The sequence below is a fragment of the Cryptotermes secundus genome, unplaced genomic scaffold (genome assembly GCF_002891405.2).
Source record: "Cryptotermes secundus unplaced genomic scaffold, Csec_1.0 scaffold356, whole genome shotgun sequence".
Lineage (NCBI taxonomy): Eukaryota > Metazoa > Arthropoda > Insecta > Blattodea > Kalotermitidae > Cryptotermes > Cryptotermes secundus.
Window position 1 is genome coordinate 271,876 of NW_019739946.1, and position 13,257 is coordinate 285,132.

The window sequence follows — 13,257 nt, forward strand, 5'->3', positions numbered from 1 at the left end:
TCCACTGTGGCCAATTAGAAATTTTATTTTAGATAAATAATTTCATCACAATTTAAGTCTTCACCCTTCCCTTGCAAATAACAGTGGTAATATCATCATTTTTATCACTGTCAGTGTATATCATAATTGTATGGAATTGTGTTAAGATAAATTTTTTTGTAAGGTGATATTAAGAAGAATGCATATAGGCTAGGGGTGGGAAGGAAAGAAAGAGATCACTAGGAAGACTAAGACCTACATGGGTGGATAATATTAAAATGGATCTTGGAGAGACAGGATAGGGTGGTATGGATTGGACTGATATGGCTCAGGATAGGGACCAGCAATGGGTTTAGGGCAAACCAAGTGAAAGCAGATGCCGACTCGAAAGCCTGGCGAGAAGAGATGGCCGCCTGGGGAGAAAAGTTGGATGCAGAGACGAAAGCTACCCAAGCAAGAACGAGAGCTATCGAAGCAAGGACGGAAGCCATGCAAGAGATAATGGGCACCAGCCACACGGAGATGTGCGCATTTCACCCCGAAATAGCGGAAAAGATGATAGCCTGCCAAGAGATGGAGGCACATCTAGAAGAAGAAAAACAGTTCTCAAGGCAGCTACCTACGAGTTAGTTCCGAGAGAGTTCCCAGTTAGCCAGCAACCAGTCAGTTGTATTCTGGCATTTGCAGTGTAGTATTTGTGATACTGCAGATAGCAGTAATTGTGAATCTGTAATTTGGGTGATTGTAAGTGCGAATGTGAAATAAAATTCGCTATATCAAATACGGCGTGAAGTTATTTGTCGCATTATTGGATTTCACCAGTCATAACTACAAATAAATTTAATGCTTTCAAGATTACTCTAATTATAACACATAAATAAAGTCTTCTCTATCTGCTTTAAGTAACTGCTGCTAGGTAACGGCTGTTTCTGTGGCTGAACAGTTCTTGCATGGGGTAAATACACCACAGTATTATGTAACCAGAGAGATACCATGTGTAGAGTATACAATTGAGTCAGATGACTTGTGAGGTGACGTTACGCTGTTCAGGCATCATCAGCCAGCTTAGAGATTATTACGTTTCAGGACTCAAGACAAGCTGATGTGCCTGTGTTTCAAATGATCACATACTTGTATAACAGATTCATACCTGTCTACCAGCTGCTCACAGACATTCTCCCAACGATTGGTAAGTCGACTAACATCTGCCTCCAATCTCTCTAAATCTGCGTGAGGTCCACGATGAGTGGGTCGGGACTTCTCCACCAGCCGGCGTGCATTGTGCACATCCTCAGTCAGCTGATCGATAACTATCTGTTGTTGTGACACGGAGTTCTGAAGATTCAGCAAATCTTCATGAACCTGAACATATATATTGCACCTCACACATGACAGGAAAATCACAAATGGATAAGAGCTAGTTCCACTACCTCCATGTGAGTGCAAGAGCCAAGTGTACACATACGCCAAATTTAATATCATTAAAAAGAAATTAAATATAAGCCAGTGATATTTTAACCATCAACATTTTGTATTATTAAGCACAACGATTTAAGAAATATAATAATTTTTCCCGTACCATTTTGTGTTACTTTCTTTTACTCTTCTCTCATTGAGAACAAAATTTACTTTACCAGAAGATATATTTCTCAGAGGCTAAACAATATTTTTGTATCTACAATAAATGTTGCTGATTGATATCTGAGGTTCTCATGGGTGAGTGACTAGGAAGTTTACTACCCTCTGGGATGTGATGCCATGTAATTTGGTGGATATGTATGAACGTTTTCAATGAACCCACTGCCTCGGCCTAAAGGGAAGAAGGGTAAGATGTGAAGGGAAAAATGGTCCTGATATGGGATAGGACAGGGACTGGGGCCAAAAGTGAACCTGTGGAAGTGGCGCATAAAATGAAACATTAAAGAAAGGGAGGAAGAGGCATAATAGGAAAACTTTTTTAGGAATGGGAAGAAAGTAAGGAAACAATATACAAAATTGTGTAAACCAAAAATATATGAATGAAATGACGATGATGATAAATGTGAGTGGGGGCAAAATAAAGATATAAATTAAAAAAAGAAGCTAGTAAAGGAGAAGAAGAAACAGTCTGCCCATGCTAATACATTACCACATTTCTTAGATCTGAACGTACATGGCTTATACATCTGAGGAAACAAAAGTCCGCAAAAAAATAAACCCAACACTTCTGAAGCAAGGACTGACATCTGGAATGTCATTCTAGAAATCTTGGAAGGTAAAATTCCATGCGTTGATGTGTCTGTATACTGCAGGAGAACACTTTTGCAATATCACATAAGTAAAGCAGTCTTACTGATAAACATTTGTGAAATATTGATGGAACCTCCAATTATATTGAACAATAGTGTTATTACAGCCAGATGAAGCCACCAGCTGGCTGGCATCACAGCTCCATGAATAGGCAATGATAAGGCCACAAACAAGGGAACAAACCTCTCTGTATGGAGTACAAATTCATTGTAATCTAGTTCAACTTGACCTAAAAAGGAGTTCCCACTGATGAATACTACACTGACATTCCACTGTACTAAACCTCCTTTCAGAACACCACCTGCTGGATTATGAACAACAAAATTCTTGTGCTGGAGCATGTATGAATCAAAGATCTTCCTGATGAGCCAGGCCTTGCCCAACTCAGTGCACACCACTTTTTGAGATAGCCTGCAGACACTTTACCTCTTCCCCCCCTCATTTTCCTATCTACCACTACTTTGCCTGTCAGTTGAACTGTGTTGCACTGATCGGTCATTCATGATCTGATTTTTGAGCTGATAACTGCTCTGGCTGTGGCAGTTCGTCAGGCAGTTAGACAGACCTAGTGTCATTTATGGGGAACAGGAGGTGAGTGCTGGCTGATCTAAACTGTGTTTAGCCTGTTCTTCTAAATCCTTGTTCTGGCTTCATTACTAGCTACTTTATTAACCTCAGGCTATTTTCCCAGGTTATCTTACTTCTCAAGATGACTGTCACTTTCAGTCTATCATTTGCTATTGCTATCATTCTTGTTATTTGGAGTTAGGCCTGCAATCTCCTAACCAAACTGCTGGATAATGACCATACCAAGATCACTGGCCATAACTGTAAACATAAGGACTCACTGTGTATGTCACAGCCCCACTACTATTTGTATTTTTTAGCAGCTAATTACATACCCATTGGATTTCATTAAAACAGTGTCACTGAATTACTGACTGCACTGTACTCCTAAACTGGACCAGGGAAAGCAATGGTTTATTCCACATTTTGCTCACCCTCATTGACATATTTAATAACCCAATTTCTGTTACTATCATTTACTTACTACAAACATGAATCCACTAATGACAGAAAGACAGGTATATAATATATATATGTGTGTGTGAACAGCAACAAAATTTCTTTGGAAGCATAAGAAATGAAGGTGCTAAATGAACACTGGGAAACTTGTGAAATCAAATTAGGGAAACTAAAAAGACAACAATGGAAAGAGTGGACACAGATACAAGAGGACACTTATGGCAGAGCAGAGAAGTATGAAGGATAATTTAACATGGGACAACCCATCCTTGCGGAAACCTCAATGGGTGGTGGTGGTGGTCTGCCGGCTTGTATGCATAAAACTTACAGCTTGCAGAGCATCCACTTCAGAAGGCAGTTCCTCATACGATGCCAGCTTCAACTCAAACTCTGAAACAACTGTGGTGGCCTCCTCAAGTCCAGTAAGGACTATCTCCACACACTTCAACCTCTCAATGTAGAGATGAGACGAACTCCACAACTGGTTCCATTTGTTCAGACACTTGTCCAACTTGGTCTGCATAGCTGGGGTCTTGCGTGCCACACTACGGAATGTTACCTGAACATCCTCAACCTCTGGTCCCAGTGCCTGTGTGAGTTAATATGATGCCATTAATCTTGCAAGCCGAGCCTTTTATTCCACGTTGAAAACAAACAGCCAAAAAAGTGGTGCTACATTCTTACTCTACTTTCTTGCTTAACAAGGAAAGACAACCTCATAGTATAATCACATCCATGAGTCTGTCCAGTTACAGTCTGTCCCAAACACCTAAACTGATTTTCATGACACTTGATATGAATAACATACCAACAGGGCCCACCAATTACCAGATTTTCTGAGAAATGGTGGGTCTGGAACGGGTCCAGCCTCATGAGGATAGTTGAGGAGCTACTTCAAGGAAATAAAGGCTCCAGTCTAGAAAACCGAAATTAACGGCCATGGGGATTCATTGCGCTGATCATGCAATACCCTCTATCTGCTAAAGTTGGCACTAACTTTGCCAACAAGCGGCGGTTGTTCAGTCAGTACAGTTTGCTTGAAGACTAGAACTACAGAGTTTGTTTGTTTGTTGTTGTTGTTACATGATAATGACTATGTATGGGTTCTGCTAGGAAATTGATTTGTGTTAAATCACTTCCTCTCATTTACATGCAGTCACAACTGTTTGCAATTAGCCACTTGACTGCCCTAGCTTGGTTCTTTGGAATTCTGTCCCCCATCTATTTACTGAATGACTGGCTTCTAAACTGCTGCTGCTGCCCCTTGGCTGAGTCTGGCACACTTCTTCACATACCCCTCTGCAAGAATGGCAGTGGCTCCCTGACTACTCCATGTGTTTACCAGGACACTGCCTAGTAATGGGCACCTCTGAGATTATTTCTCTGGTTCTGACATTCCGAAGTTTACGGATTTTAGGCATCCTGTCACAATATGGGTATGATGGCTATGTAAACCATAAGGTGGAAATGACACTACATCCATTAAATGTGGGGAGTCCTGAAATCTGTAGCAGCAATGATCTTCAAAAAATGTAGAACTATTGCTGAGATTGTGAAAAACATGGTGACTGAACAGATCTACATTTAACTTACAGTTTGGTGATAACAGTTATTAACCACTGGATCCAGGCATGTGGAACTTCATGAAAATTGATTACAAATGTACCTGAATATACAGTACAAACCATGGTGAAAGTTTGGGGTTGTATATGACAAGTGTAACACAGCTGGAATCTGCATTAGTGGAAATTATGTAAAGAAACAGATCACTAAATTCCATATCTTAATATCATAAGCAAATTCTTATCAGAACTCCTTATTTTCACATCATGAAAATAAATCTAAAATTTCTTATGGACCACATGCAACAATTTTATAGAACATGACACATCATTATTATAAATTTATTGTTTAAATCAGCTACAAGTGAAAATTTTCCTCAATTTTCTTACCAACAATGAGAACCAAAAAATAATACAGGTATACACAAAACACAGCCAATGTTATCATTCCATTCACATGCACCCAACATACATTCCACATGTTATATCTTGGCTACATTTTCCATTTCAGGTTTCAAATTCTTTTTCGGTAGATACTGTCAAGTTCCCTCATTGCTGTTTATACCCCAGTGCAGAGAATGCAATGATGTACCGTGTGCCAGTCCATCTTTGATTGATCACCAGTGCACAAGATCCTAATGTCTTCTTGATTAAAAGCAACAATCATATTTATATTCCTACATTAATCGAAAGTAATCCTGGCCATGAAGGTGTTAAAGCAAACTGCAGGAAAGAGATCCACTCTAAAGTCAAATGCGTTAATATGCCTTAATACTTCACCATAATACACACGTTTATCACCCATCCACCCACCTGTAGCTGGGTTTCAAACTCCTTGTGTTCAATAACAAGATGTTCTAGTGAGTCAAGATCACGAGGCAGAAATGCAGCAGTGCGAACAGCCAATGTGCGTTCAGCTTCATCCAATGATGCTTGCAGAGAGGCTATCTGATCATTGAAATTGCGGGTTGCATTCTTACTCTCCTCTGAAACAAATAAAAAACAGGAGATGTGAAGCTGTTGAAACATACAAGACAAATTACAATTCCAACTGTGGCATGACATTTTGCAATAACAGTTTTAAATGTAAATTAACATAAAATAGTTTTGGATGATACAAGCTTTCTTCTTCTTCTGAAATAACCTCACACTTCTGTTAACCCATGACACTTCATAAGTGTACTAACAAAACTCGAATTTGCCGTACTAAGTGCAATCAGAGTTCAGAAATTAGCTTTGCTCACTTGTCACAGGCAAGTAAAGGAAGTCCAGGGCAAGTCCCATTTAATATTCCATGATTTATGGTATTCTCTCATTTCAATGATCCCAGGTCAAAAATTTGAAGGTTAATTTTCCTACAATTAAAATTTTCCTCAGTTTATTGTTCAAATGAACTGCTACGAAAAGAAAGCCTTAACGGGAGTTTCACTGCACTTGTATGAAGAATATTGTTATATATGGATGAATGGTCTTCTTAAGTGGCTGGTGGGTTTAAGCTGTATTTATGGAACCTTGAATGTAATGACTATTTTGACAAACAAGATACTTTCATGTCACCGAACCAACGATGCAGGTGGTGTCCTCGAGCAAAAACTGTAATTTAAGGGGGGGGGGCTTTAAATATTCAAAATACAGATATTGTTGACTTCCCATAAATTTAGTTTTATTTAACTGTTTTTTAATACGACATACCACAAGAATCCTTTAACGTGTTCTCAATAAATATAACACTAATTTACACACATTTTGCATTTCCCCCTAAAATTCTGACAGAAGTGGAAGCCGCCAAAAGGGATGGGGGTGGGGGGTGCTCTTCATATTCAAGCAGCTACAAGAAATCAATGTAGATAAAATGACTACACACATTATATTCAGGCCTGAAAGCAGACAGTCCTTCAGAGTGAGACATATGCCTGAATATGTGTGTGTCATTCCTAACTATGAAGAACGCAACACATGAACATAGCATTTACACATTGCAGTCTCACAGTCTTCTGCAAGTATTGTAAAGAAGGCCATCTTATGAAATATTTATCAGAGAAGCAGCATCCTTTGTAGTAACCAAGTAAATACCTTCTTTGTTAGTTTATAATGCTGTTTCAACTGCACATATTATAGGCAACACAATCTCTCTACTACACAAGTCTGGAATGTTAATTACGGAAACATTTTTTTAAAAAGAGTGCATGTGTGTGTCATCACTGATCCTAAATGAATTAGCCCCTTCAAGAATGTTTAATTTTTCATTCTGCATGAACTTTATCTTTACAGATGATCCAAACCCTGTGTGATTGTAGACAATGTTGCCAGTGTTTCAGAGGTACATACTGCCTGGAAAGTGATCACCCAGATGGTCAAGCAACAGTAAACACATCATAAACATACTGTCACATATAGGGTGGTATGCATGACAAAAACGATGGGTTCTAGTTCGGATGATTGGATTTATGAGAGCCTTGGTTACACTTAAATAGAGGCCTTAAAAAGGCCATCTGCACAAATTTTCTTACCCACTGCTCTTAACCAGTCAAGTGGTTCTTTCCCATGTTATCTCCCCACAGTGGCACATTAAATTCCCCTGGACATTTAATTTGTCATTGTGGCATTTAATTTCATAATTTTTGCTCCATTTTTAAAATGCAATATCTCAATCATGTGCCATTATAAAATTATGGAACAAAAAGCCTCTCAAAGAATAATCATCAGACTTCACATACCTGCATTTTCATTTCTATAGCCATTACATTAAAGTTCACACACCGATGTGTGTGTGTGTGTGTGTGTGAAATTCCATAGTTTGGGCTTTATTCTCAAAAAAATCAGCTACTGTCGCCACTGACTTCCATTTCTGTTCACACCACATGATCTCATACATATGCCTAAGTCATGCACATTCAATATAAGCTGTCACTTTGTTCACCACCTCACGAAATTTTCACATTTATTTCACTATCACTATTATATTCACTCTCTCATAACAGTTATAAACACCTCCTCATCACTTACACACATCTTCTTGCTAAGACCTGTCATAATGTTTAGTCAAAAGAACTTGAACCCAGGACAGCTATCAATCAACATCTTCCCTTCACACACTCTGAAGTAACTAGAACATCTTTAATGTTCCCACCTCATGACCCAAGGTACACAGGTTCAAACCCGGCAGAGGTTGTGGAATTTTTAAGGGTGGAAAAATTCAGGGAACAAGTCCTCCGGGAGGGACTTTAAGCCGTGAATCCCGTGTCGTAGATTTACAGCACGTAAAAGATCCTCATGTCTCTAGGAGACCTCTGAGCAAAATTAGGCAAAAAAAAGTTTCCCGTCCAAGTAGTTTCCAATTCCTCCAGTAGATGGGGGAAGTATCGGGGACCACTGTCAGAGAGGGCCGACCTCGCTGGCAGAACGGGGCTGATAGCAAGCACCAGTACTGGAAGGGCATGGCGACTAGTAGAATATTAAAGGGGGACACACAATAGATTAATAACTAGTCACGGTGCATGGGGAAACCCACCCCCTTCAATAATAATAATAAAATAATAACTAGAACATCTTGAAAGTACAACATACAAGTTTGCATTGTCAACTGGCATTATACCTACAATGTAGCATTCAGAAATGTGCGTGATGTCTATAGACATCATAACCACATGACTGGCTAATGGCCTGGACAAGGCACCATTCCCACACTATCCCCCTTTCCTTTCCAAAACAGAATGCTGTATATATACACATCAACTAACCACCACCACCCTACACACTTCAACCCTGAAGATGGAGACAGCGTGTATTGCCAAAACGTCAGTACCATCACCCACAACCACACAGCACAAGAACCCAAGAACAGAATTTACATCAATACACATAGCAATGATCAATAACACTTTCCTACAGCAGAAATTTCTTGCTTTAGTGCTCTCTTGTAAACTGTGAACTTCTACTGCTTACAAGGACACGAAGACCTTCACACTAGAACTTCAGCAGTATGTTTTCCCTTAAAGAATATTTTCTTTCCAAACTTCTATATCCAGACACAGCCACTACATTTGAACATATTTAACTTGATCTAAAAACACAAAAGAGTATCACCTTCAGCTCTGGCACGTCTCTCAAATTCATCGAAGAGTCGATTCACCTCCTCCATCTCTCGACGCAACCGTCTCAACTGAGGATCAGCTGGATCACCTTCTTGTAACAGTTTGTCTGCATCTTCATTCAGAGCTTTGCGGATAGCATTACGCTGTTCTTGACCCATAGCAAGGAACTGTAACCAGAAATTTAACTATCACCTTCACTTTGCAACAGTAAAATGTATTCTCTGAAAGACTTTGACCAACATAAAGAAAACAGTATCAAAACGTTCTATAGAAAGAGGACTGTTTCTTCAAAATATGGTACATGCTGACATACCTATTTAAGTGCTGCATGGCTTTACTTCACATTCATCATAGCAATACATTAAAAGTAATAACACATAATTAGATACATTTCTTCTGCATAGAATTTAGCATTCACTCCTAACATTCAATCAGCATTTCTATTAACGACGGAGTCATGATAGTTCAGTTAGGAGACTACTGACTGCATGGTTAGGGTTCACTTCCCAGCAGATGTGTTTGGATTCTTCTCTTCACATAAAGCTATATATCCATCTCAAATAAGTGAGGAGGCCTAGAAAGTATGGTCTTTGTAATGCCATGCAATCTCTCTCTCTCTCTCTCTCACACACACACATATACAAAAAGTAGCAACAAATTATGAACTATGAAGAAAGTCGTCTTCTGGGATCTGGCGCCATGTATTCTTTGTTCCAGCCGATGTTTCGGAGGAACATATCGCCTCCATCTTCAGGGCAGGTGAACTGCGTTGCGAATACAGAGAGCAGATGGAGGCGATACGTTCCTCAGAAACATCGGCTGAAACAAAGAACACACGGCGCCAGATCCCAGAAGATGACTTTCTTCATAGTCAGCGCCGTGAAAACCTCAAAACTTACAAATTATGAACTACTTCTCTGGCAGAAGAATCCAAAGGCTGATACCAAACCTTGTTGCTGGGCAGATCCACAACCTTAACCTTATCCTCTTACACCAAATTCTCATGTTTACCTCATCTTCAATGTGCCTGCTCTCTAACATGTTTCCCACCAATATTATGAACTTCCTGTGTTCCCCACTTAACACATTAAGGACCAGTCGCATGATATCATGCTTTTGGCTTTTAAACGTGGCGGACCAGTAGCATGATATGATTTTAGTACGCATTAGGTTGTAACACACTATACCATGCTCTGGCGCCACCCAAGTTGCACGCAACTGTGTAATAAAACTCTGGAATGTTTGCTTACTTGTCAGTAACTTGATCTCGCTGTTTTCTTAACCCATTATAAAGGAAAATTCTTTGCTGCTCTTCAAGCTGTATGTGTCACCCAGTAGTTAGTGGTGGGGTATGGACAAGGACAAATTCTTCTCCGATGAGCCAGCTGACCTGCCTTGTGAGACCCGTAGTCATGGTGTTTTGGAGAGCATCAGTGACAGGGGAGAACAAAGAATTGTGGCCACAGACAGTAAAAGTGACAGTAGCTCTGACAATAACGGGAGTAACAACACGTGGGGAAAATAAAGAATCTAAAAAAATCACAAATATCTAAACCCTGATTCAAAATTGAAACACAAAGCATTTCTGATGAATGTGGCAAAGGCCTGGGCTACAGACCAGATGGTGGCGGCAGAACCAGGGTCAGACATAGACTTAGTGTGACTGGGCCCACCAACTCCCACCCCACACACATACATATTNTTGTGAAGAGTGAACATTCCAAGGGGAAGCATCCTTCTAGGCAATGCGGTGTTTGCACAGTTCACAAAAAAAGGAATATGTCTACATTGTAAGCTCTGTGTAATGCCACTTCACAAAGGGGAATGTTTCCAGAAATATAACACTCTCAAGCACTTCTAGGAGCATTAGTAAGTGTTCTCCAAAAATTTTAGTTCATAAAATTAATTAGGAGATTTTATATTAATTTTTAAAGTGAACAGTGCACATGTTAGGATAGTAGGTTTAATAATGCCGGTCCCCAGGATGATTTAAATATTTAAATCGCCAGTCCGCAAAGTGTTAAGTAACATGTCAAACTCTCTATAACAACCTATATTTCATTACCCCAACAATACTTATTAGACAACCTGCCACAAACTTCATTACATAATATCCTATTCTGCCTTTCTACAACCCTCTAAATTTGCACCTACTTTCTTTAACTCTGACAGTATTACTCTCTTCTAAAGGGAACCAATTTCCAACCTTCTGGTGCTACACACTACTACGAAAACATCTGAAACACAAGAATCCTTACTGTGTGAATATACAGTTCAAATGGATGAGATTATTCTGCCTTCTGCAAGGACTATAACCTAGGAATAATTTTTCCTTGTCATTCAAGGAATACTTTTAGCATTTTAAAGGCAGGCTTATCTTATGATGTTGGTATACATTACAGATGTGAATACTGAAAAAAAAAACATCTTCGTAATTCATAATTTATTTACATTCATCAACTGCTACCACATGTACAATTGGACAAGTCAGTTTAAACCATCTAAAACACTACAAGTCAACAACTCTTAAACAATACAGCCATCTTAGGATCATTGTCTCCCCCCCCCCAGTGAAGCTTAGCAACCGCGGATGACAACCACCTACAATCCAATACAAAGCAACACATACACTTTACCATCTATATACATCCACACATCAGAACCAACCCGAGCCACCTAACTACCGTCCATCATTGTTACTAAAAACTCATGCAGAGAATAAAAACAGTAAGGTTATAAATAACATTTTAATTTATTTTTAAAAACTGTAAAATTTTCTATTCTTTTTAATTCAGGGGGCAAGCCATCATGTATTTTAATTCCCATGTTAATTACACTTATTTTTCAATGAAGAGTGTTGCATGTTTGTAATACAAATCCTGTTTTCCTTTACTATTATACTTGTGGACGTCAGAATAATGAGTTGTGTAGATCTTGTTTTTTTAAAAAGCATAAGATCTCATATATATATATATAAAGAAGTTACTGTTAAAATCTTAAATTCACCAAACAGGACACCCTGTTTTTCACTCCTTAGACCTTTCCTTTGTAATTTAAAGACTGTATTACTGTTATTTACTACCCCCCCCCTTTCCAAAAAAATACCAACTTTCAGTATAGATTCAAATTTAGTACAATAAACATTTCTTGGTACTCGTAAACTCACTGAGTCTTGTATGGATTTAATCAAAAAGAGCTTCGTTTAATTTATGGCAAAGATATTTTATATGAGTGGCCCAGCTAAAGTTATCTGTGATATAAATAACTAGAAATTTTAAATATGATGAGTAATTTATTTCTTTATTTTCTGGATACAGAATGTGTCCACAAGTTAAACTAGATTTTTCAGTCAGTATTTATTATTCAAAGAGTGCATACAAATAGTGTAAAATATTTGAACAAAACATGTACAAACCATCTGCACCAGAATTACCATCTTATGGTAAAAAAAATAATATACCTGTAATAAGAACATTATGTGAGGGGCGTTCAAGTTCTAAGGTCTCCGATTTTTTTCTCAGGACTGGGAGCAGATAGACATATGCAGTTTAGTTTAAAATATGTGTACACTCTTTGTAAATGTGTGACAGAGATGACAGCACTGTACAGCACACAGAACTCTAGTGGTGGCGGCGAGTGAGGAGTGTTTTTGATACCTATAATAGCAACGTTTTCGTTACAAGTAATCATTTGTTTTCTCCACTTGCGTGGTGCGACACCCATTGAAATTCATCGCCAGTTGAGTGAGACATGTGGTGGTGCCGTGAATATTAACCTTTAAGAGACGGCCCTTTAAATTCCGGTAACGGCAGCGGGACGGATTTGATTTAAATACCCGCAATTTTAAAGCGATAAAAACTGTAATCATTTCCTAAAATTGCTGTGATTTCTACAATTTTTGTGATAAACGAACCAAATAAACGCTGTTTTTTTCTAGAAAGAATATAGAATCAGATATTGTAATTTAGAGACTTTATAAAATGTGTAAAAATTTTTAGACTGATTCCAAGTATAAAATTCCCAAATTTGTCGTCTGCCTACAAGAATTCATATAGTTCTTGGAAGCAAGAACGCTGTATGTAGACGTGGCAACACAGCGGATGGTTATGATGATGATTATGTTTAGTCTTGCATGTATCGAAGCATATACACGTACCTTCTTCGGTATGCAGAGATGTGGGCCTGTATATCTCCGTTTATAAGAACGTTGATTGTTTATACACAACAATTTCTCTGTACTGACCAGGCTCGGTTAGTTTATCACAACTCTCAAGGCCAAGCACAGCCAAGCAGTGTCACAGAGCTTC

The 13,257-nt window shown here is 38.7% G+C and overlaps 1 protein-coding gene across 2 annotated transcripts in view; it reads right to left on the reverse strand.

Moving 5' to 3' along the window:
• The window catches only part of LOC111872086, a 402,164-nt gene that overhangs the window by 183,843 nt on the left and 205,064 nt on the right, over positions 1 to 13,257 (reverse strand). For both annotated transcript variants that reach the window (XM_033754522.1, XM_033754523.1), the window contains 4 exons: positions 8,943 to 9,117; positions 5,670 to 5,842; positions 3,623 to 3,883; positions 1,130 to 1,341 (listed from right to left, as the gene is read on the reverse strand). In XM_033754522.1, the coding sequence (XP_033610413.1) occupies positions 1,130 to 1,341; positions 3,623 to 3,883; positions 5,670 to 5,842; positions 8,943 to 9,117 (821 nt within the window). The remainder of the gene's footprint in view (positions 1 to 1,129; positions 1,342 to 3,622; positions 3,884 to 5,669; positions 5,843 to 8,942; positions 9,118 to 13,257) is intronic.